This window comes from Chiloscyllium punctatum, chromosome 10, assembly GCF_047496795.1.
Source record: "Chiloscyllium punctatum isolate Juve2018m chromosome 10, sChiPun1.3, whole genome shotgun sequence".
NCBI lineage: Eukaryota > Metazoa > Chordata > Chondrichthyes > Orectolobiformes > Hemiscylliidae > Chiloscyllium > Chiloscyllium punctatum.
In genome coordinates, this window is record NC_092748.1 from 115,920,529 (window position 1) to 115,947,032 (window position 26,504).

General features: G+C 45.1%; 1 protein-coding gene across 4 annotated transcripts in view; it reads left to right on the forward strand.

Annotated features, from left to right (window-relative positions):
- The window catches only part of LOC140482474 (obscurin-like), a 322,475-nt gene that overhangs the window by 164,461 nt on the left and 131,510 nt on the right, over window positions 1-26,504 (forward strand). For 2 of the 4 annotated variants that reach the window (XM_072580002.1, XM_072580004.1), the window contains exons 24-28: window positions 908-1,177; window positions 2,783-2,857; window positions 5,684-5,953; window positions 11,286-11,555; window positions 18,428-18,703. In XM_072580002.1, the coding sequence (XP_072436103.1) occupies window positions 908-1,177; window positions 2,783-2,857; window positions 5,684-5,953; window positions 11,286-11,555; window positions 18,428-18,703 (1,161 nt within the window). The remainder of the gene's footprint in view (window positions 1-907; window positions 1,178-2,782; window positions 2,858-5,683; window positions 5,954-11,285; window positions 11,556-18,427; window positions 18,704-26,504) is intronic. The other 2 variants (XM_072580003.1, XM_072580005.1) reach the window with 2 other exon arrangements.

Here is a 26,504-nt window from a genome sequence, read left to right on the forward strand (position 1 = left end):
CCATGTCTCCCTCAATTACAAATTGTCAAGCAATCTCTCAATCCCAGTTTTGAGTATCAAATGAATGAAGTTCCACGTTCCTCTAGTACGGAGAATTTCAAAGATACATCACCAGCTGAAGGAAGAAATGTCTCCTCATCACCATCTGAAATGGCTGGCTCCTTATCCTGTGAATAGACCATTCTTGTGGATGCATTTTTCACAACATCAGTGACCCTAATGGAAGAAGAGTAGGAAAAAACATTGTGTGCCAGAACAAAAGCATTCTTGACCCTCTAAACACCATATCCGTATCTCACTGTCAGCAGTGTGACAGAGTCAGTCTTGTATTAACGGGGCGGCACGATGGCTCAGTGGTTAACACTGTAACCTCACACTGCCAGGGATCCGGGTTTGATTCCAACCTTGGGCAACTGTCTGTGTGGAGTTTGCATGTCTTCCCTGTGTCTGCATGGATTTCCTCTAGGTGCTCTGGTTTCCTCCCACAGTCCAAAGATGGATTGGCCATGCTAAATTGCCCAAAGTATTAGGTGCATTCATCAAAGGGAAATGGGTCTGGGTGGTTTACTGTCCGGAGGGTCATTGTGGACTTGTTGGGCCGAAAGCCTGTTTCCACACTCTAGGGAATCTATCTAATCAAACCAAAAAGAGCTCTTTGGACAAGGATTCTTTCTGCTTTTCCCCGCTCTGTCCACGTCGCCAATGTACTCCCACTGTTTATGTTTCCTCCTCCCAGTCTCACTAATTTTCTTTTCCTTTCATTCTTTCTCATTCTATCACACTTTCCCTTTTTTCCTCTTAATTTTACTCTCTCCATTTAAATCTTACTCCCTCAAATTTACCAATTTCTCTCTCTCTCTCACTGTTACTCACATACTTTCTCTCTCTCCTTTTGCATTGTATCTAGAGCCTCCAGTAAGAATCGTCAACAGTTCGTCTCCGGTGTTGAGTGTACTGACTGGGACTGAGGTTGTCCTGTCGTGTGAGCTCTCTCAACCCAAGGCCGAGGTGAGATGGTACAAGGATGGGGTTGAGGTGAAGTGGAATGAGAACTGCACAATGGAGGTGGATGGAAGATGCAGGAGACTGACCATTCGCCAGGTTACAGTGGGGGATGGAGGAATATATCAATGTGATGCCGTTGACGACTCGGCCACGTTTGAAGTGACTGTGTCCGGTGAGTCCTAAGTGAAGCCACAATTGAACTATTAACATCATTCTGTCTAGGTCAGGATGGGGCTCCCTGCTGTCATTCAGATTTATAACAGGAGAGACAGAGAACTCCCTTCATGATCTCAGGAATGTATTTTCACACATCCAGATGTCATGCCTGGTTGCAGAACCGAAACTGCCTTGGAATTGAGAAAATCCACCATTGTCTGATGTTTGTAGTGAGTTGAGGAAACAGGCAGTTAGTCTTTAATTAGGATATGAGGATAAGATCTCAAGGAGCAGGAGTAGGACATTTGAACTCTCAAGCCTGCAGTGACTTTCAGATCAATGGTGATAGTGGCCTGGAAGGTTGGCCACATCGGCCTCCTGTGATGCAATGATCAACTCCTACCTCAGACCTAGAATGTTGTACTCCCAGTTGAATTATGTCATATCACATCTATGCATGATTTGGAGACACCGGTGTTGGACTGGGTGTACAAAGTTAAAAATCACACAACACCAGGTTATAATCCAACAGGTTTATTTGGAAGCACTAGCTTTCAGAGTGCTGCTCCTTCATCAGGTGTTGTGGAAAATAAGATTGTAAGACACAGAATTTATAGCAAAAGTTTACAGTGTGATGTAACTGAAATTATATATTGAAAAAGACTTGGATTATTTGTTAAGTCTCTCATCTTTTTAAAATGACCATGTTGGTTTCAGTTCTTTCATATATAAATCGCAAAACTTTTCTTAGAAGTTACATTCTCAAGTGAACTTTAACAATTGGTGTCATGTCGGCCCAGATAACGTATTGAAGGTGTTAGCTCCCTGTGTGAGGCTGTCTGTGCCACAGTGGTTAGACTGATTCTAATCTAAAAAATGGATTTACAGAAGCTTACACGGATTCATGCAATTTTTGAGCAAAGTAAAATGTAATTCTGCAGGTACAAATTCACCCCACAAACATATATGTGTGTGTGTGTGTGTGAGTGAGTGAGTGGGGGGGAGGGGCAGGGGGCATTGAGTGTCTGTGAGAGGGTATGTGTATGTGTGTGAGTGTAAAGGGGTTTAAGTCTGTGAGCGGGAGTGTGTGTGTGTGTCCCTCCGTCCATCTGTCTGTGTATAGTGAAATGGGGTCACCTGTAGTGTGACATGAACCCAAGCCCATTGTTGTGGCCATCCCCATGGGTACCGAACTTGGCAATGCATCTATGCAGGTTGATTAAAATTGCTGTTTCAATGATAGTGGGTCAGAACCTTGCATGTATCTTTTTAAAAAATGAGATAGGTACATTTAGAATATGGAACGGTCCAGTACAGGAACCTGCCCTTGGCCCACAATGTTGTGCTATATGGGTCCATATCCCTTCATTCCTTCCTAATGCATGTGCTTATCTGAAAGCATTGAAACACCCCTGTCATATCTGACCCACTACTATCCTTGCCAACGAGTTCCAAGCATTTAAAACTATGTGTAAAAAAACACTTGCCCCTAACATCTCCTTTCAACTTGTTCCCTCTTATTAAATGCATGCTCTCAAGTATTAGACATTTCAGGTTTTGGAAAAGTATTATGACTGTCATCCCTATCTATGCCTCTCATAATCTTATTTACTTCTGTCAGGTCTGCCTTTAGATTGTGCTCCTCCAGAGAAAACAACCCTCGTTTGTCCAGCTTGTCCATATCCTCTTAATCCAGGTGGTATCCACTTCTCCATGTTCTAGGCATCAAACAGCGTGGGGTGAAAGCGGGAACATGACATTGAGAGAGGCTTAGCTAAAATTGTATGGAATGACAGAGCAGCCTTGAAGAACCGAATGTCTATCTTCAGCTCTTAGTTTGACATTTCCCTCAATTGTGAAGAGTCAAACAATCTCTCAATCCCACTCCTGAATTAACCTCAATGAGTGTGGATCCACATTCCTGGAGTATGGAGAATTCCAAAAGTTTGTCACGCCCCGAGGAAAGAAATGTCTTTGGATCACTGTCTAAAATAGCCGGTCCTTAAACCTGCAATTAGCCTGTTGTTGAAGATAAATTTTTCAAAATATCAGTGATCCGAATAGAAGAAGAAATAAACCAGCAGGAGGCTGGAAGCACACAGCAAGCCAGGCAGTGTCAGGAGGCGGAGAAGTCGATGTTTCAGGTGTAACCATTCTTCAGAACTGTGGGGTTGGTGGTGAGGAGCTGCAGATGAAAGGTGGGGAGTGGGGGGGGGATGTTGCGGGGGGTAGGTGGCGGTGGTGGGGGCAGGGTGGTGAAGTGGGGATAGGTGAAGACAGAGCGTACAATCTGTTTGGTCAATAGGAGGAATGAATCCAGTTGGTGGCAGGGAGCAGTGGAATGGATGGGGAGGGGCTGGGAAAGGAGTTGAACAATGGGAAGGGAGGTTATTTGAAATTGGAGAACTCACCATTGAGTTCTCTGGGTTGGAGGCTGCCCAGGTGGAAGATGAGGTGTTGTTCCTCCAATTTGTGGTGTAATTCGTTGTGGCAATGGAGGAGGCCAAGAATGGTCATGTTGGAAAGGGAGTGGTTAGGGGAATTGAAATAGGCGGTGACTGGGAGATCCGGTCCACTCCTGCAGGTCCAGCTGTGATACTCGATCAAACGTTCCCTAATTTTACATCTTATGTCCCTGATGTAGGGAAGACCACTTTGGGAGCACCTGATGCAGTAAACTAGGTTGGAAGAGAGGCAGGTGAACCTCTTTCTCACTGGGAAGGGGTATTTGGTGCCCTGGGTGGAGGTGAGGGGGTTAGTGTACCGGCAGGTTTTGCATCTTTTCCAGTTGCAGGGGAAGGTTTGAGGGGGCATTCAGTAAAGAGACCAGCGCAAACCAAGGACTGACAAAGGGAATGTCCTTGTGGAGAGGGAAAGATATTCTTATTGGTGCGGTCTAGTTGGAGTTGATGAAAGTGTTTAAGGATGATGCGTTGGACGCGTAGACTGGGGTGGGTAGATGAGGATGGGGGGGGACTCTGCCTTTATTTATGTTGGGGGTTGAGTTTAGAGCAGTAGAACGGGGAATGGAAGTGGTGCTGCAGAGGGCTGTCTGGATGACAGAGGAGGAAAAGCACATTGTTCAAAATAGGTGAACATCTGGAATGCTCGTGAGTAAAATGTCTCCTTGTCCAAGCAGATTCAGCGGAGGCGGAGGAATTGGAGAAATGGAATGGAATTCTTGCAGGATACTAGGTGGGAGGAGATATAGTCCAGGTAGTTATCGTACTCTGTAGGTTTGGAGAAAAAGTCTGTCTGGAGACCGTCGCTGGAGATGGACCGAGCATTGTAGCCAGGCCCACAGGGGCCAACTGGACGATCCTCCCAATCACTGCCCATTTCAGTTCCCCTCACCACTCCTTTTCTGACATGACCATCCTTGGCCTCCTAAATTGCCACAATGAACCACTTGACAATTTGGAGGGACAAACCTCATCTCACGCCTGGGCAGCCTCCAACCCAGAGGATTCAACATTGAGTTCTCCAATTTCAAATAGCCTCCCTTCCCATCCCCCAATTCCCTTTCCAGCCCCTCCCCATCCCTTCCACTGCTTCCTCAAACCAACTGGATTCAGTCCTCACATTGACCAACCTGGTCATATCCTGTACCTGTCTTTACCTATCCCCACTTCACCACCCTGCTCTAGCCACCTCCTTTATCTGCAGCTCCCCCATTCCTGGAAAACAGTCAGACCAGAAATGTTGACTTCACCTCCTGATGATGCCTGGATGGCTGTGTTCTTCCAGCATCCTACCTATTTCTTTTGGACTCCAGCATCTGCAGTTATAATGGAAGAAGAGCAGAAACAAACTTTGTGTGTCAAAACAAGAGCATTCTCTTTCATCTGAACACCATATCAATATCTCACCCTGCCCAGAGTGACAGTGTCACTATTTCTGTAACACAAACCAAGGAGAGCACTGTGACAGGGATTCTTCACATTTCACTCTTCCATTTTTTTTCCTCTCTGTCTCCAACACACTCTCCCTGTTTATATTTGATGTGGAAGTGGCGGTGGTGGATTGGGGTGGACAAAGTTAAAAATCACAAAACACCAGACTATAGTTCAACAGGTTCTTCGAAATAAACCTGTTGGACTATAACTTAGTGTTGTGTGTTTATGTTTCACCTGTCTTTGTCTCTTCCTCACAATCTCTCTAATTTTCTCTTCCTTTGCCACATTCTTATTCTGTCACTTTTTCTCTTTTGTCTTCTTCTCTATTTAACTGTCTCCACTTATGGCTTCCACCTGCAAATCCTCTTCCTCCTCTGCCGCCCCCCTCCCCCCCCCCACCTCTCTCTCTCTCTCTCTCTCTCTCTCTCTCTCTCTCTCTCTAACACACACTCTCACACACTCTTCCTTTCTCTCTCTAACACACACTCTCACACTCTTCCTCTCTCTCTGTCTCTCTCTCTCTTTCCCTCTCACACACTCACAATCTCATACTCTTGCTCTCTCTCTCTCACTCTCACATACTCTTGCTCACACTCTCTCTCTCTCTTTGTCTTTGTTGGATCCAGAGCCTCCAATAAGAATTGTCAACAGTTCCTCTCCGATATTGAATGTACTGACTGGGGATGAGGTTGTTCTGTCATGTGAGCTGTCATGGCCGAAGGCAAAAGTGAGATGGTTCCATGATGGGGTGAAGGTGATGCAGAACGAGAAGTGCACAATAGAAATGGATGGAAGGTGCCGAAGGCTGACCATCCACCAGGTTACACTGGGAGATCGAGGGACGTACTTGTGTGAAGCAGTTGACGACTTGGCCAAGTTTGAATTGAATGTTTCTGGTGAGTCCTATGTCTAGCCACACTTGAACCATTGTGATTGTTCCCTCTGGGTCGGAACAGGGGGGCACTACTGTCATTCAGATTTACACCAGGAGACACAGAGAACTCCACTCAGCAACTGAGGGATGGGGTTTCATGCACCCAGATGTCATGCCTTGTTGCGGAGTGAGAAACACCTTGGAATTGAGAAAATCAGTCATTGCTTGTTGTTTGTTGTGAGTTGGGAAGACGGGTAGTTAGTCTTTAATTAGGATATCAGGGTAAGATTGAAAGGATAAGCGGCAGGAGTAGGACATCTGACCCATCGAAACGCAGTTGACGACTCGGCCAAATTTGAAGTGAATGTGTCCAGTGAGTCCTATGTCAAGCCACACTTGAACCGTTGATGTTCCCTCTGGATTGGGCTGGGGGCACTGATGTTATTCAGAGTTATAACAGGAAAAGTAGAGAACTGAGGGACTGAGGGATGGATTTTCATGCCCCCAGATTCATGCCTTGTTGCAGAGTGAAAACCACCTTGGAATTGAGAAATGACGCCCCAGATGTTATTGCAGGATGTTTGTTGTGAATTGGGCAAACAGGCAGTTAGCCATTAATTGGAATACCAGGATAAGGTCGCAAAGAAAAGGGTCAGGAATAGGACCTTTAACCCCCTCGAACCCTCCCTGACTTTCAGTGAGAGCATGGCTGAACCTTTGCCACTAGCCAACCTTCCAGGCCACGTGTGGTTCTTGTGGTTCAGTGGCAGCATCCCTACCTCTGACCTCGAAGACCAAGGTTCTAATTTCAGTTTGGGTATGTCATAACACATCGAAGCAGATTGATTGACGTTGTAAATTCTTAAAAACAAAACACACCAGGCTCTGATTTGCTACCATTGAAACGACAACAGAACATCGAATAGTACAGCACAAGAACTGGCCCTTGGTTCTCTATGTTGTGCTGAACATTTCACCACATGAAACTAAACAATTCTTCCTGCCCAAGGTCCATATCCATCCATTCCTTATTCATGTGTTTATCTAAAAATTCCTTAAATGCCCTATTGTGCTTAACTCGCCCACTACCCCTTGCAGCATGTTCCAGGGATCTACCATTCTCTGTGTAAAAGACTTGCCCTCACATCTCCTTTGAACATACACCCTCTCTTGTTAAATGCACAGGGTACAGTGTTAGACATTTCAACTCTGGGATGAAGATTCAGGTTCTGGATTAGTGGTGCTGGAAGTGCACAGCAGTTCAGGCAGCATCCAAGGACCAGTGAAATCAACGTTTCGGGCAAAAGCCCTTCATCAGGAATAAAGGCAGAGAGCCTGAAGCGTGGAGAGATAAGCTAGAGGAGGGTGGGGGTGGGGAGAAAGTAGCATAGAGTACAATGGGTGAGTGGGGGAGGGGATGAAGGTGATAGGTCAAGGAGGAGAGGGTGGAGTGGATAGGTGGAAAAGGAGATAGGCAGGTAGGACAAGTTTGGACAAGTCATGGGGGCAGTGCTGAGCTGGAAGTTTGGAACTAGGGTGAGGTGGGGGAAGGGGAAATGAGGAAGCTGTTGAAGTCCACATTGATGCCCTGAGGTTGAAATGTTCCGAGGCGGAAGATGAGGTGTTCTTCCTCCAGGCATCTGGTGGTGAGGGACCGGCAGTGAAGGAGGACAAGGACCTCCATGTCTTCGGCAGAGTGGGAGGGGGAGTTGAAATGTTGGGCCACGGGGCGGTGTGGTTGATTGGTGCGGGTGTCCTGGAGATGTTCTCTAAAGCGCTCTGCTAGAAGGCGCCCAGTCTCCCCAATGTAGAGGAGAGCGCATCGGGAGCAAAGGATACAATAAATGATATTAGTGGATGTACAGGTAAAACTTTGATGGGTGTGGAAGGCTCCTTTAGGGCCTTGGATAGAGGTGAGGGAGGAGGTGTGGGCGCAGTTTTACAATTCCTGCGGTGGCAGGGGAAAGTGCCAGGATGAGAGGGTGGGTTGTAGGGGGGGCATGGACTTGACCAGGTAGTCACGGAGGGAATGGTCTTTGCGGAAGGCAGAAAGGGGTGGTGGGGTCTTTTGGAGGTGGCAGAAACGTTGGTGGATGATTTGGTTTATGCGAAGGTTGGTAGGGTGGAAGGTGAGCACCAGAGGGGTTCTGTCCTTGTTACGGTTGGAGGGGTGGGGTCTGAGGGCGGAGGTGCGGGATGTGGACAAGATGCGTTAGAGGGCATCTTTAACCACGTGGGAAGGGAAATTGCGGTCTCTGAAGAAGGAGGCCATCTGGTGTGTTCTGTGGTGGAACTGGTCCTCCTGGGAGCAGATACGGCAGAGGCGGAGGAATTGGGAATACGGGATGGCATTTTTGCAAGAGATAGGGTGGGAAGAGGTGTAATCCAGGTAGCTGTGGGAGTCGGTGGGCTTGTAAAAAATGTCAGTGTCAAGTCGGTCGTCATTAATGGAGATGGAGAGGTCCAGGAAGGGGAGGGAGGTGTCAGAGATGGTCCAGGTAAATTTAAGGTCAGGGTGGAATGTGTTGGTGAAGTTGATGAATTGCTCAACCTCCTCGCGGGAGCACGAGGTGGCGCCAATGCGGTCATCAGTGTAGCGGAGGAAGAGTTGGGGGGAGTGGTGTCGGTGTAATTACGGAAGATCAACTGTTCTACGTAGACAACAAAGAGACAGGCATAGCTGGGGCCCATACGTGTGCCCATGGCTACCCCTTTGGTCTGGAGGAAGTGGGAGGATTCAAAGGAGAAATTGTTAAGGGTGAGGACCAGTTCGGCCAAACGAATGAGAGTGTCGGTGGAAAGGTACTGTTGGGGACGTCTGGAGAGGAAATAACGGAGGGCTTGGAGGCCCTGGTCATGGCGGATGGAGGTGTAGAGGGATTGGATATCCATGGTGAAGATGAGGCGTTGGGGGCCGGGGAAACGAACGTCTTGGAGGAGGTGGAGGGTGTGGGTGGTGTCTCGAACGTATGTGGGGAGTTCCTGGACTAAGGGGGATAGGACAGTGTCGAGGTAGGTAGAGATGAGTTCAGTGGGGCAGGAGCATGCTGAGACAATGGGTCGGCCAGGGTGGACAGGCTTGTGGATCTTGGGAAGGAGGTAGAACCGGGCAGTGCGGGGTTCCCGGACTATGAGGTTGGAAGCTGTGGGTGGGAGATCTCCTGAGGTGATAAGGTTCTGTATGGTCTGGGAGATGATGGTTTGGTGATGGGCGGTGGGGTCATGGTCAAGGGGGCAGTAGGAAGAGGTGTCCTCGAGTTGACGTTTGGCTTCAGCGGTGTAGAGTCAGTGCGCCAGACTACCACTGCGCCCCCTTTATCCGCTGGCTTGATGGTGAGGTTGGGATTGGAGCAGAGGGATTGGAGGGTTGCGCGTTGTGAGGGTGAGAGGTGGGGGAGTGGGAGAGGAGGGTAGACAGATTGAGGAGGTTAATGTCCCGGCGGCAGTTGGAAATGAAGAGGTCAAGGCCAGCGTGGAGTGTCCAGGTGGATGCAGTGCGTTGGAGGTGGGCGAAGGGGTCCTCAGAAGGTGGGCAGGAATCCTGATTGTGAAAGTAAGCTCGGAGGCGGAGGCGATGGAAGATTCAGACTGTCAGCCCTATAATCTTATAAACCTCTATCAGATCTCCCCTCAGCCTCAGTTATTCAAGAGTAAACAATCCTAGTTTTTCCAGCTGGTCTTTATATTTATAGCTCATACAATCTAATCCAGGTAGCATCCATTTCTTGACGTTCAAGGCATCAAACGATGTGCGGTAAACATGGGAAAATGCCATTCAGATAGAGAATCAGCCATAATCGTAAAGAATGATGGATCAGCCTTGTAAGGCTGATGGCTTACTTTAGGTCTTAGTTTCTACACCTCTCACAATTGCGAATTGTCAAGCAATCTCTTAATTCCAGTCTTGAATATATCTCAATGAGTGAGATTCCACATTCCTATGGCATGGAGAATTTCAAAGACTTATCACCTACTGAGGGAAATCTTCTCATCACCATCTGAAATGGCTAGCTCTGAATTCTGTGACTTGCCCATTGTTGTGGATGTATTTTTCACAATATAAGTGGCCTTCATTGAAGAAGAGCTGAGAAAAAAAACTTGTGTCAGAACAAGAGCATGTTCTGAGCACCATAATAGTATCTCACCTTGAGTAGAATGCCAGGATCAGTATTAACATAACACAAACTAAAGAAAGCACATTAGACAGGAATTCTTCACAAAAAGCCTCTTTCTGCTCCTCCCCTCTCTGTCCAAGATTCCAATGCACTCTCACTGTTTATGCTTTCTCCTTTCTTGTCTCGTCCTCACAATTTCTCTAATTTTTCCCTTCCTTTCCCTCATTCTCATTCTGTCACTTTTTCTCTTCTTTCCACTTTATTTCACTCTCTCCATTTATATCTTCCTCCCTCAAATCCTCCAGTTTCTCTCTCTCTCACTGCCACACTCTTTGTCTGTCTGTCTGTCTCTCTCTCTCATCCTATTTATATTGAATCCTATGCTTCCGGTAGGAATCGTCAACACCTCCTCTCTGGTTTTAAGCGCTCTGACCGGGGGTGTGATTGTCCTGTCGTGTGTGCTAAAGTGAGATGGTAGAAGGACGGGGTGGGGGTGGAGCTGAGCAAGAGGTCCACAATGGAAGTGGATGAAGGACGCAAGAGGCTGACCATCCGCCAGGTTACAATGGGGAATCGTAGTTGACAACAGGGCCAAATTTGAAGTGACCGTGACCGGTGAGTCCTAAATCAAATCGTACTTGCACCATTGGCATCATTCCCTCTGCTGTCATTCAGATTTATAACCGGAGAGACCGAGAAATACCATCAGGATCTCAGGTATGGGTTTTCACACACCTTATTGCAGCAGCAAAGCCACCTTGTAATTGAGAAATTCACTCTTTGCCTGATGTTTGCTGTGAGATGGTGAAAGAGGAAGTTAGTCTTTAATTAGGATAATAGGACACGATCTCAAGGCTTAGGAGTAGGACACTTAACCCCCTCAAGCATGCTCTGACTTTCAGTTAGATTATGGTTTAACTTCTGTTTCTAACAAACTTTCTTATTCACTTCGGGCACTTATGGTGCAGTGGTGGCAACCCTCCCTCAGAACTAGAAGACCCAGGTTCTAATCCCAGTTGAGGTATGTCAGAATAAATTTATGCAGATTAATTGAAATTATCATTTCAGTGATTGTGGACTAGAGCCTTGTGTGTTTCGTTTTGAACCATACAGCACAGGAAGTGGTCCTTTGGCCCATGATTTTATGCTGAACTTGATGCTAAATTAAACTTATCTTCTTCCCTGAAATCCTTCAACTTCTTTCTTTTTCTCACTCTCTTACTCTCCCTGTCGAACCAGAGCCTCCGGTAAGAATCGTCAACAGTTCCCCTCCAATGTTGAGTGTACTGACTGGAGGCAAGGTTGTCCTTTCATGTGAGCTCTCACGGCCCAAGGCGGAGGTGAGATGGTACAAGGATGGGGTTGAGGTGGAGCAGAGCGAGAGGTCCACAATGGCGGTGGATGGAGGACACAGGAGACTGACCATCCACCCAGTTACAATGGGCGATCGAGGGACATACCTGTGTGATGCAGTTGATGACTTGGCCAAGTTTGAAGTGACTGTGTCTGGTGAGTCCCATGCCAATTGGTGCACAATTATTTTTCACCCACCTCGCCACTGTGGATTGTCAGTGTGAATCATTTTAGCTTCCACCAGTTCTTCAGCTGACTTGTGCAGTTTGTCTAGCTCAACAGGGATTGTGTTTCCCTTGGACTGGCAAAAAACCAAGCTGCAATGACTGGTTACAAAGAAAAAGTCTTTGCATTAGTATAACACCATTCACTGCTTATGGATGTCTGAAAACAATTTACAGCCGATGAAATATTGTTGAAGTGCAGTTTTATTGTAAGAAACAGCAGCCAATAAGAGCACAGCAAGTTTTGTTTGTCTTTTATATAAATGATTTGGATGAGAATATAGAAGGCATGGTTTCATGGAGTGGTAGACAGTGAAAAAGGTTTTCTAAGATTACAAGGGATCTTGATCAACTGAATAAATGGACTGAAAAATGCCTGATGGAATTCAATCTGGATAAATGTGAGGTTTTGAATTTTGGTACAACAAACAAGGTTAGGGCCAATTAATGGTAGGACTTTGGATAGTGTTGTAGAACAGAGGGACCTAGGGGTGCAGGTACATGATTCTTTGACATTTGCAGCACATATAGACAGGGTAGTTAAAAAGGCGTTTGGCACACTTGCCTCCATTCCTCAGTCCTTTGAGTGTAGGAATTGGGAAGTCATGATGAGGTTGTACAAGACATTTGTCAAGAATATTCTGGAGTACAGTAGTCTGAAACCATGGATAGTAGCGAACCCTATATACAAGTCATTTTTTGTTTGCATCCATACCGATGATAAACTTTAATTGATAAATTATGCACAATAAGACATTACCAACATTAAATAATAATAAAATACATTGTACATTATTATACTCATGCTCTTTCTTGAATAAATGAAATTCTAACGTTTTAGCTTAACCCTCAAGGGACAATGGAGCAATGAAAAAAATGATTTCTGGAATTTTCCATTTAATATTTTTGGGCTGTGGTAAACCATGGATAACTGAAACCGCAGAAACCAAATCAGCGGATACTGGGGTTCTACTGTACTGTGTCCATTTCTGGTCACCCATTTATAGGAAGGATATTATCAAGCTGTAGAGGGTTCAGAAGAAATTTACCAGGATATTGCCGGGTATGGAAGGTTTGAGTTATAAAGAGAGGCTGGATAGGCTGAGACTTTTTTCACTGGTGCATAGGAGGTTGAGAGGCGTCTAATAGTTTGTAAAATAATGAGAGGTATAGATAGAGTTAATGGGAACTGTGTTTTCCCAGGATGGGATTTCAAAACTAGGGGACACATTTTGAAGGTGAGAGGAGAGTGGGTGGTTCACGTATAGAAGGAAATTATTGAGGAAGTGGTGGATGCGGGTATAATTACAATGTTTCAAATCCATTTGAGTAGATACGTGGATGGGAAAGGTTTGGAGGGAATGGGCAGGTGGGGCTAGTTTAGTTGGGAATTATTTTCAGCATCGACTTGTTGCACTGAAGAGTCCGTTTCCGTGCTGTATGACTGTGACTCTAAGATAACACGTACAACGACATGATAATGAGTAGATAATATTTCTTTCTCATGTTCCCTGTTTGATAACACAGTACTGAGGAGTCGCTACAGTTTTGGAGGTGCCGTCCTTCACATAAGACATTAAACTGACACTCCATCAACCCTCTCGAGGTGGGCAGGTGTGGGAATTGGAGATCTGAAATGTTGGAAGGCCACTATTTATAAGAACAGCAGGATATGCCAATTACTCACCATCTCCGCCAGTTTCACATCACTGCACTATTCCCCAATTCAATCTGTTACCAATCCAACTTGACGTCTGATATTTCTCAGCACTTGGTGAATGTTGGAGATCTTTACCCTTTCCGTATCCTCCTTGATCTGCCGGGTAAATCCACAAAAGTCTACTCACAAACCTTTTTTGAACCACCTCTCGCTGATTGCGAGAGGAGGCTCTTGCATTTCCTCACAGCTTTCAGTAATGACTACTCAGCTCCAGTTGTCCTCACCAACCTTGTCCCACCTCCTGTCCTGAGCTAAAGCTCCATCCAGTTGCGGCTTGATTCCTGCCATTAATGTAATGTTTTCTGCCTCTTTGCTGAGATAGAAAGAGACTGGTTAATTTAGTGGGAGGCAGTGGCAAGGTGGCAATATCACTGATCTGGTAAGCCAGAGCCCCAAATCTTCTGAGACTGTGGGTTCAATTCCTACAATGCCAGATGGTGAAATTTAAATTTAATTTAAAAACTGGACTAAAAAATCCATAGTGACAACTATCACCTGTTGATTAGTGAACTGATGGTTTTCTAATGTCCTTCAGGAGAGGAAATCTACTGTCTACATGTGACTCCAGACTCAACAATGTGGCTAACTCTTTGCTGCACTCTGGAATGATGGAAAAAAACAATTCAATTCAAGGGGTAATTTGACAAGGCCTCTGCAGGTTACAGAGGGACGTAATAAACTGCAGAGCTGGGCTGAAAGGTGACAAGTGGAGCTTAATGTAGAAAAGTGTGAGGTGATTAACTTTGGAAGGAGCAACAGGAATAAAGAGTAATGGGCTATTGGTACAATTCTTGGTAATGTGGAAGAGCAGAGTGATCTCGGTGTTCATGCACATAGATCCCTGAAAGTTGCCATAGGGTTATTAAGGCATACGGTGTGTTAGCTTTTATTGGTAGAGGCATTGAGTTCTGGAGCCAGGAGGTAGAGGCATTGAGTTCTGGCGCCAGGAGGTCATGCTGTAGCTGTATTAAACTCTGGTGTGGCTGCAATTGAAGTATTGCATACAATTCTGGTCACCACATTATAGGAAGGATGTGGTAGCTTTGGAAAGGGTTCAGAAGAGATTAACTAGGATGTTGCCTGGTATGGAGAGAAGGTCTTATGCAGAAAGGCTGGATTCGTTGGAGAGAAGAAGGTTGAGAGGTGACTTAATTGAGACATATAAGATAATCAGAGGGTTAAATAGGTTGGTCAGTGAGAGCCTTTTTCCTCGGATGTTGATGGCTAGCACAAGGGGGCATAGCTTTAAATTGAGGGGTGATAGATATGGGACAGATGTCAGAGGTAGTTTCTTTACTCAGAGAGCAATAAGGGCGAGTGAGTATTGAGAAGATTTGAAGCTCAGGTTGAGGTTCTGGATGTAGGTTTGTTCTCTGGAAGGTTCATTTTCAGACATTTCGTCACCATACTAGGTAACATCATCGGTGAGCCTTTGAATGAAGCACTGGTGGCATGGCCTGGTTTCTATTTGTGCTTAGGTTTCCTTGGGTTGGTGACATCATTTCCTGTGGTGATGTCATTTCCTGCTCTTTTTCTCGGGGGCAGTAAATGGGATCCAAGTCAATGTGTTTGTTGATAGAGTTCCGGTTGGAATAACATACTTCTAGGAATTCTTGTGTGTGTCTCTGTTTGCCTTGTCCTAGAAAGAAAATACCTGGCAAGAACTGTAACAAACACTACATTAGACAAATACTAGCCACCAGGATACATGAATATCAACTAGCCACAAGAAGACATGACCCACTCTCACCAGTGTTCTCACATACAGATGAGGAAGGACACCACTTTAATTAGGATAACACATCCATCCTAGGTCAAGCCAAACACAGACACGTGCGAGAATTCCTAGAAGCATGACATTCCAACCAGAAGTCTGTCAACAAACACATTGACTTGGATCCCATTTACTACACCCTGAGAAAAAGAACAGGAAATGACATCACTAACCCAAGGACACCTAAACACATTAATAGAAAGCGGGCCATGCCACCAGTGCTTCATCCGGATGCTCACTGATAATGTTACCGAGTATGGTGATGAAATGTCTGAAAATGAACCTTCCTGCTCAGCTAGCAAACCTGCATCCATTAGTAGGGGCGTAGGACACGCTGCTTGCAACAGTAGTAGACTCACAAACTTTAAAGGCATTTACATGGTCATTGGATAAACATTTGGATGAAAATGGAATAGTGTAGAATAGATAGGCTTCAGATGGTTCCACAGGTTCACACACATTGAGGGCCAAAAGGCCAGTACTGTGCTGTAATTAGATTAGATTAGATTAGATTAGATTACTTACAGTGTGGAAACAGGCCCTTCGGCCCAACAAGTCCACACCGCCCCGCCGAAGCGCAACCCACCCATACCCCTACATCTACCCCTTACCTAACACTACGGGCAATTTAGCATGGCCAATTCACCTGACCTGCACATCTTTGGAGTGTGGGAGGAAACCGGAGCACCCGGAGGAAACCCACGCAGACACGGGGAGAATGTGCAAACTCCACACAGAGAGTCGCCTGAGGCGGGAATTGAACCCGGGTCTCTGGCGCTGTGAGGCAGCAGTGCTAACCACTGTGCCACCGTGCCGCCCATAATGTTCTATGTTCCTGTGTAGCTCAAACTATTGCGTCAAGTCCAGTTCATCCTATGGCAGTAACATCGCCCGCTCTGCGCCACCACTACTGATCTGTCACTAAAAATCCTCGCCATTGCCAATAAACCCTTTTTCCCTGACTATTCCAATGCCTCTATGGCTGTCCGCCTTCCATTCTCTGGAAACCTGAAGTTGTCCTAATCTTTCCTCCTTTTTGTAATCCCAACTGTGCAGAAAGAGGCAATTCGTGCTATTGAGTCTTAGGAATTCTCCAAAGAGCATCCCACCGAGTTCCTGTAACCCCAAATTAGCCATAGTTAATCCATCTAGCCTGCACATCCCTGGACATTATGGACAATTTAACACCTAAAATGCACATCTTTGGACTGTGGGAGGAAACCGGAGCACCCAGTAGAAACCCACATAAGCATAGGAAAACATGCAAAGTATACACAGACAATCACTCAAAACTGAAATTGAACCCAAGTCCCTGGCATTGTGAGACAGCAGTGCTGCTAACCGCTGTGCCGCCTAAGTGGAACCCAGTGCTTGCAGATCACTGCAATTTCCAAATTCTCCAATTTGTCACCCTCAAATCCCCTCGTCTCTGAGATGTCCTCTGAACCCACAACCCACGGAGATCTCTGCAATCCATCAATTCTTGATTTTTGGACATTCCCCCAATTTCCACTGCTTCACCAGCCCGTGTCTCTAATATCCTGCACCAGAGAGCTCTGGAACTCCTTTTCTGTGTTTGTGCGAATCCACTTGCCTCTGCTACTTTCAGACACTCCTCAAAACTCCTCTTTGATCAGCATTTGATTGAGCATGACTAAATCCAAATAGAAGTACAGGAAAACCATCTTCCTCCAGAGAGTGGTTAGAATGTGGAACTTATTCTCATGGGGAATGAACACAATGAAGAATGAAGATGCATTTAACAGAAAACTTAGTGTGGTGATAAAGGAGCAAAAGCACTGAAGAAAGGCTGAGAGGAAAAAGGTTAGAACAAGCTTCTTGTAGTGAATGATTACCATCACAGTCCAGATGGGCTAAATGGCCTATTTTTCTGTTGTAAACCTCGATGGAATTGATTGGCAGTTGTTTTCATTGGCTGTCTTAATGTCATACAAGTGCTTGACATCAATAATTTGTTGATTAGAACACCATTGGACAGCTCTACAAAGGTAAAAGTGCTAAATAAATGCATGCTCTTGTTGATTCAACATTAAACTGTCGCCTTCCTGCTTCCATCTGCGTAGTCACTGATTAAGTTAATCAGACAGACTGAGGGTCCAGCAGAGAACGTTACGCTCCAGTGTGAGTTGTTTCAGCTGGATGGTATTGCCAAATGGTACAAGGATGGGGTGGTGAAAAAGGAGAGAATTTCCATTGGGAGGGAGGGAACATTCAGGTCACTACGGGTACAGAATGCTCAGATGACAGACTCGGGAGAATACCTCTGTGATGTCCAGAGTGACAGCATTATATTCAGAGTGCGTGTGGAAGGTAACAGAGGTGGGGTGGAATGCTCTCACTGCCATGAATTAAAAACAAATTTTCTAGTCTCGATCCATATATCAAGTCCTGCTCACTGTTCATCCACTGTTCTTATTGACATATATTGATTCAGTCTGACAACACATTGAGTTGGAAATTCTCATCCTTGTTTACAATTCTCCCCAAACCATACTGCTTCAAATCTTTTTCCCTCCCCTCCAGCCCTACCTTGCTGCAAGGTTTCTGTGCAGACTACATCTGTTTACAAAATATTCCAATGACTTGGAGAAAGGTTGTGAATGTGTTGTAGCAGATAACACAAAATAGGTGGAAAAGCAAGTTGCAGTAGGGATCCATATAGTTTACAAAGAGATATTAAGAGGTTATGTAAGTAGACAAAGAGTTTGCAATTGGAGTATAATGTGGGAAAATGTGAAGTTATTATTTATGGAAGGGATAATAAAAATACAGAATATTATTTAAATGGAGAAAAATTTCAGAAAACTAGCATGCTGGTGCAGCAGGTAATTAACAAGGCTAATGGTTTGTTGGCCCTTATTTCAAAGGTGTTGGAGTATAAGAGTAGAGAAGTCTTACTGAAACTGTATGAGGTGCTGGTGAGACCACATTTGGAGTTCTTTGAGCAGTTTTGTTCACTTATTTAAAAAAAGATATTATGTCATTGGAAGCAATTCAGAGAAGGTTCATCCAGATGATTCGGGTACAGGGAGATTGTCTAATGAGCATTGTTGGCATTTAGAAGATTAAGAGACGATCTCACTGCAGAGTGTATTTGAAGGCCAAGTGGCCTACACCTTTTCCAATGTCCCATGATTTTATGGTCTGTTCTCATATTGTCATGTGGGTCCTGGCATCAGTTATTGTTTGATTATTCATCTTGGGACAGCTCTACAAAGCAGAAGGTGCCAAATATAAGCAGATTGTTGAGGTGCCTCATTAAATTGAACCTCTCTGGTTCTACCTGCAGAACTGCCACTTAAGATAATCAGACGGAGTAAGGGTCCGGCAGAGCACAAGTATCTGATCTCTGAGGACTTTACGCTTCAGTGCGAGCTGTCTCGGTCAGATGGTGTTGCCAAATGGTACAAGGATGGGGAGAAGGTGGTGGAAAACAAGAGGATCTCCATCAGGAAGGAGGGAATGTTCCAGTCACTACGGGTTCTGGATGCTGATACAACAGACGCTGGAGAATACCTCTGTGATGTCCAGAGTGACAGCATTGTATTCAGAGTTTGTGTGGAAGGTAATAAAGCTTGGGCTCAGTGCCCTCCACTGTCAGAGCTTGATCCTGACCATTCTCAAAGTCTGGGTGCTGCTTGACCCTGAGCTCAGCTTCCAATTCCTTTTCTTCTCCATCACAAAGACACTGACCTCGGTCTGTGTAATATCGCCTGACTCTAGGGTCCTTCCTGAACCTGACTGTGACTGACAGCACACTATGTGCCTCTGTCTCTTCCAAATGCAACTATACCAATGTTATCCTCTTGATTTCTCACTGGCCATCTTTCATAATGTTCAGTTCATTCAATATTGTCCTGTCTGTATCTAAATGTCAATTCCTGGTCACATTTTCTTATTGACCGATGTTGACTCACAATCCGAAAACACATTGAATTTAAAATTCCCATCCTTGCTTTTAAATCGCTCTTTGATACCTCGCCTGTCATGATTTCTTTACTCTCATAGGAACATAGGAATCAGGAGTGGGAGTAGGCAATTCAGCCATTCGAGCCTGTTTCAAGCAGGTTTTGGAAAATGTAGGGGTGATGGATTCTCAGGGGAACGTAGCGTGAACAGCCAAGTTTCTGGCATTGAGACTGGCTCTAATGCAACGAGGAGTACGTCGGGTTCCAAGAGATCATTTGTGTTAGGGGATTCTCTAGTCCGAGGTACAGACAGACGTTTCTGTGGCCAGCAGCAAAAAAGCAGAATGGTGTGTTGCTTCCCTGGTGCCAGGGTCAAGGATGACTCGGAGAGTGTGCAGAATGTTCTCAAGGGGGAGAGGAGCCAGCAAGAGGTCATTGTCCACATTGGGACCAATGACATAGAAAGGGAAAAAGTTGGGATTCTGAAGGGAGCTTACAGAGAGTTAAGCAGGAATTTAAAAAGGAGGTCCTCGAGAATAGTAATATCTGGATTACTCCTGGTGCTACGAGCAAGTGAGGGCAGAAATAGGAGGATAGAGCAGATGAATGCATGGCTGAGGAGCTGGTGTATGGGAGAAGGATTCATATTTTTGGATCATTGGAATCTCTTTTGGGGTAGAAGTGACCAGTGCAAGAAGGATGATTACACCTAAATTGAAAGGGGACTAATATATTGGCAAGGAGATTTGCTAGAGCTGCTTGGGAGGATTTAAACTAATAAGGTGGGTGGGTGGGACCCAGGGAGATAGTGAGGAAGGAGAACAATTCTGAGACTGGCACCGTTGAGAACAGAAGTGAGTCAAACAGCCAGGGCAGGTAGGGACAAGGTAGGACAAATAAATTAACTACATTTATTTCAATGCAAGGGGCCTAACAGGGAAAGCAGATGAACTCAGGGCATGGTTAGGAACATGGGACCGGGATATCATAGCAATTACAGAAACATGGCTCAGGGATGGGCAGCTAATGTTCCTGGTTGCAAATGCTACAGGAAGGATAGAAAGGGAGGCAAGAGAGGAGGGGGAATGGCATTTTTAATAAGAGATAGCATTACCGTTGTACTGAGGGAGGATATTCCTGGAAATACATCCAGAGAAGTTATTTGGGTGGATCTGAGAAATAAGAAAGGGATGATCACCATATTGGAATTGTATTATAGACCCCCTAATAGTCAGAGGGAAATTGAAAAACAAACTTGTAAGGAGATCTCTGCTATCTGTAAGAATAATAGGGTGGTTATGGTAGGGGATTTTAACTTTCCAAACATAGACTGGGACTGCCATAGTGTTAAGGGTTTAAGTGGAGAGGAATTTGTTAAGTGTGTACAAGAAAATTTTCTGATTCAGTATGTGAATGAACACTTAATGGTAAGGTTCCAGGGAGTGTTGCTGATCAAAGAGACCTTGGAGTGCAGGTTCATAGCTCCTTGAAAGTGGAGTCGCAGGTAGATAGGATAGTGAAGAAGGTGTTTGGTATGCTTACATTTATTGTTCAGAGTGTTGAGTACAGGAGTTGGGAGGCCATGTTGCGGCTGTACAGGGCATTGGTTAGGCCATTGGAATATTGCGTACAATTCTGGTCTCCTTCCTATCGGAAAGATGTTGTGAAACTGGAAATGGTTCAGAAAAGATTTACAAGGATGTTGCCAAGGTTGGAGGATTTGAGCTATAGGGAGAGGTTGAACAGGCTGGGGCTGTTTTCCCTGGAGTGTCGGACGCTGAGGGGTGACCTTATAGAGGTTTACAAAATTATGAGGGGCATGGATAGGGTAAACGGGCAAAGTCTTTTCCCTGGGGTGGGGGAGTCCATAACTAGAGGGCATAGGTTTAGGGTGAGAGGGGAAAGATATAAAAGAGACCTAAAGGGGCAACTTTTTCACACAGAGGGTGGTACATGTATGGAATGAGCTGCCAGAGGAAGTGGTGGAGGCTGGTACAATTGCAACATTTAAAAGACATTTGAATGGGTATATGAATAGGAAGGGTTTGGAGGGATATGGGCCAGGTGAGGTCTGTTTCCATGTACATCTCTATGTTCCTCGATTTAACATGATCATGGCTGATCTTATCCTCATCTCAACTTCAGTCTCCTTCCTGCTTCCCATCACCCTTTTTCCCGCTTTTCATCAGAAACATTCTTATTTTTTTCTCAAATCTGTTGATTGATTCTGCCTTCACTGCACTCTTGGACAGTGAGTTCCACACATTCACAACCCCCTCAGAGAGGTAGTTTCTCCTCATCTCAGCTTTGAACGTATCTTCTCCCACTTCATATCTATGACTTCTTGTTCAAGGCTGTCCTATAAGGGGAAACATCTGTTCACTGTTCACTTGAGCATTTTATATACCTCAATCAGATCCCTTCTCATTCTTCTGAACTCCAATGAGTACAAGCCCAAGCTATTTAACTGCCCGTCATTTGATAGCCCTTTCAGTCCTGGAATCAACATGGTGAATCTCCTCTGAACTGCCTCCAGGGCTACCACATCCATCCTCAAGTAGGGTGACCACAACTGGACAAAATATGCCAGGTGTGGTCTCACCAAAATTTTATGTAGTTTTATCAATACTACTTTTATAATCCAGCCCTTTGCAATAAATTCCAGGATTCCATTTTATATGTGCTATTATATTGCAGGGGAACATTACCCCTGTTCATGACTCCACCCCCATTCCCCCTACCACCACGCCCAGTCCAGTTACAGGCTCCGCCCCCACTCCCAGCACCTCACCTACCCCAGGTCCTAGCTCCCTGCCCTGCCAAGTTTTCACCATCCCCCCAACCTCTCCCTCACTGAGGTTGAACAATCAGTCCTCAGCAAAGGCCTTACTTTTATTCCCCTCCGTCCATGCATCAATGAATTTAATATGCATCATGACGTCAAACACTTGTTCCGCTGCCTCCGCGTCCGAGCTTACTTTTTCAATCGGGACTCCCACCCACCTTCCGAGGGCCCCTTTACATTGCCTCCAACACACTCCATCCACCTAGACACCCTGTGCTGGCATATTACCTGCCCTCGTTCACTTCATTTCCAACTGCTACCGAGACATTAACCGCCTCAACCTGTCCAACCCCCTCCCCCACTCCAACCTCTCACCCTCACAACGCGCAGCCCTCCACTCCCTCTGCTCCAATCCCAATCTCACCATCAAACCAGCGGATAAAGGGGGTGCAGTGGTAGTTTGGCGCACTGAAGCCAGATGCCAACTCGAAGACACCTCCTCCTACTGCCCCCTCGACCATGACCCCACCCCCCATCACCAAACCATCATCTCCCAGACCATACACAATCTCATCACCTCAGGAGATCTCCCACCCACAGCTTCCAATCTTGTAGTCCGAGAACCCCGCACCGCCTGATTCTACCTCCTTCCCAAGATCCACAAGCCAGTCCAATCAATCCATGCCTGCCATAATCCAAAATTAAACCAGTCCCACCTGCCTGTGCTTGGTTTAAATCCCTCCAAACCTTTATTTTTCATATACATTTATAAAATGTCTTTTAAACATTGTAAATGTACCCACATTCACTACTTCCTCTGGAAGTTCATTCCACACAAGTGACACTGTATCTAAAAATGTCGCCCCATATGGGTTCATTTCTAAATCTTTCTTGTCTTGAAATCCCCCACCATAGTGAAAAGACACCTACCATTCGCCTTACCTATACCCCTCATGATTTTAAAAACATTTATAGGGTCGCTCCTCAATCTCCTACACTCCACTGAAAAAAAAATCCCAATCTATCCAGTCTTTCCCGATAACTCAAACCTTCCATTCTTGTCAACATCCTGGTAAATCCCTTCTGAACCCTCTCCAGCTTGATAATATCTTCCCTAGAACAGGGTAACAGAACTGGGCAAAGTACTCCAGAAGAGGCCTCACCAACATTCTGTTTAACCTCAACATGACTTCCTAACTCCTGTATTCAAAGGTCTGAGTATACAGGGTATGCTTGATCCTGAGCTCAGCTTCCAATCTCTTCTCTCCATCACCAAGACACCTACCCCTAGGTGTGTCTTTTGTCTGCCTCATGTCCTTCCTTAACCTGACTGTTACTGATACCATGCTGCTTGCCTCTGCCTCCTCCAAACTTGACTACTGCAATGTTCTCCTTATGGTTTCCCAATGCTCATCTATCATAAATTAAGATAATCCAGTATTCTCTGCTTTGTATCCATACTGCACGAAGTCTCTTCGCTCATCATCTCCTCTGCTTAGAAACTTATTCTGTAGAGGGATTGGAGCACCCCGACAGCTCAACAATCATGAAACAGGGTTTATTTATTCTACTGCCATCAAGCCTTTGCAAACATGAAGTCAAATTAAGACTAAAACAAGGAAGACTGAGTATTTGCATTGGATTGAGAATGCAGTTCACATATTGGTTGCAGAATATTTTGTCTTTTGGTATATCTGTCTCTTCTGCATTGCCCCCCAAATACAGCATAATGAGGCCTCTGCCTGACATTGCTATTTCTTGGGCAAATTGGGTCTGTAGGTAATATCTACCCACCCACCTCCTTCCCCCCACCCCCCCCCCCCCCCTCCCCCCCACTAACCATTGCCACTTGCTGTTTGATGCTCTGCTACCTTAAAAGCATGTAAATTAGGAAATTTAGCCCCTCGGGTCTGCTCCTACACGCAATGAGATTGTGGCTGATCTGTTTACTCCCCATTCTCAACAAACCCTTTTATTGACATCACGTGTGACCTCACATCCCTTTTATTATCAAGAATTTATTGACCCCACCAGAATAACATTCGTAGACTGTACTTCTAATGCCCTTTACAGAGTCGTGACCCTCTAAGAAAAAAAACGTCTTCAGTTTTGTCTTAAATTGTTAATTACATATTGTTGAACAGTGACCCCAAGTTTCAGATTCTCTGATGAGGAGAAACATTCTCTTCACATCCATTCCAATACCCCTCAGGATCCCAAATGTTTCAATCAAGTCACCTCTTACTCTTCTAAATTCCTGGAAATGTGAATATACAAACGAGGACTATGAGTTGGCCACTCAGCCTATCAAGCCATCGCTCCATTTAACAAGGTTATGGGTATTCTAATTACAATTTCAAATCTCTTCCCACCTATCCCGATAACCTTTCACCCCCTTGCTTATCTAGAATCTATCTACCTCTGCCATAAATTATTTCAGAACTCTGCTTTCACCATCTTTTCAGGAAAAACATTCCATATATTCATGACCTTCAAGAATGAGAGATTTCCTTAGAATGTAAGACCATAAGAAATTGGAACAGGAGTAGGCCATTCGGACCGTTGAGCCTGTCCTGCCATTCAGAAGGATGATAGCTGACCTGACATCCACTTACCTGTCCTTTCTGATAACCCTCGATTGCTCAACTGTTCAAGAATCTATCTATCTCAGTCTAAATATGCACAAGGACTCTGCCATCGCAACTCACTGTGGCAAGGAGCTTCAAAGACTCATGAACCTCAGATGGCAGATTTCTTTCTGTAAAAGGGCATCAGTGAACCCAGTGGGTATTTACGACGATTGACAAATATATCGCTCGTCCTTCAGTCTTGCTAGATCAAAATCCTGGCATTCCCTCCCAAGGAACACTGTGGGTCAACCTATAGCAAATGGACTGCAGCAGTTCAAGATGGCAGTTCACTATCACATTAGAAAATAGAACATAGATCAATACAGCGCAGAACAAGCCCTTTGGCCCTCGATGTTGCGCTGTCCTATGAGCTGATCTAAGCTCATCCCTCTATACCATCCCATCATCATCCATGTGCTTATCCAAGGATTGTTTAAATCTCTCTCATGTGGCTGAGTTAATTACATTGGCAGGGAAGGCGTTCCGCGCCCTTACCATTCTTTGAGTAAAGAACCTGCCTCTGACATCTGTCTTAATTCTATCACCCCTCAATTTGTAGTTATGCCCCCACGTACAAGCTGACATCATCATCCTAGGAAAAAGACTTTCACTGTCTACCCTATCTAATCCTCTGATCATCTTGTATGTCTCTATCAAATCCCCTCTTAGCCGCCTTTCCAATGAGAACAGACCCAAGTCTCTCAACCTTTCCTCATAATAGCTTCCCTCCAGACCAGGAAACATCCTGGTAAATCTCCTCTGCACCTCTTCCAGTGCTTCCACATCCTTCCTGTAATGGGGTGACCAGAACTGTACACAATATTCCAAGTGCAGCCGCACTAGCCTTTTGTACAATTGCAGCATGACATTACAGCTCCGTAACTCAATCCCTCTACCAATAAAACCTAACACACCGCATGCCTTCTTAACAGCACTATCAACCTGGGTGGCAACTTTCAGGGATCTATATACACGGACTCCAAGATTCCTCTGCACATCCACACTACCAAGATTCTTTCCATTGACCCAGTACTCTGCCTTCCTGTTATTCTTCCTAAAGTGAATCACCTCACATTTATCTGCATTGAACTCCATTTGCCACCTCTCAGCCCAATTCTGCAGATTATCCGAGTCCCCCTGCAACCTGCAACATTCTTCCACATTTTCCACTACTCCACTGACTTCAGTGTCATCTGCAAACTTACTAACCCATCCACCTATACCTGTGTCTAAGTCATTTATAAAAATGACAAAGAGCAGTGGTCCCAAAACAGATCCTTGTGGCAACCACTAGTAACCAGACTCCAGGCTGAATATTTTCCATCAACCACCACTCGCTGCCTTCTTTCAGAAAGCCAGTTTCTAATCCAAACTGCTAAATCACCCTCAATCCCATGCCTCTGCACTTTTTCCAATAGCCTACCATGTGGAACCTTATCAAAGGCTTTATTAAAGTCCATGTATAGCACATCAACTGCCCTACACTCATCCACATGTTTGGTACTTTCTCAAAAAACTCAGTGAGGTTTGTGAGACATGACCTGCCCTTGACAAAATCATAAAATCAAATTGTTGCTTGCTAGATGATTATAAATCTTATCTCTTATAATCCTTTCCAAAACCTTTCCTACAACAGAAGTAAGGCTCACTGGTCTATAATTACCTGGGTCATCCCTACTATCCTTCTTGAACAAGGGCCAGGGGACTTGTCAACTTTCACTCTTTCTAGAATTGATAACACCTCTCCCTTACTAACCTTGATCCTTTCTAGTCTAATATCTCATATGTCATTGTTCTCTACAATATTCTCCTTTTCCTAAGTGAAAATCAATGAGAAATAATTGTTTAGCTCCTCTCCGATCTCCACAGGGTCCACACACAACTTCCCACTTCTGTTTTTGACTCACCCTATTCCTACCTTAGTCATCCTTTTATTCCTCACATACTTGTAGAAAGCTTTAGAGTTCTCTTTTATTCTACATGCTAAAGACTGTTCATGTCCTCTCTTTGCTCTTCTTAACTCTCTCTTTAAATCCTTCTGAG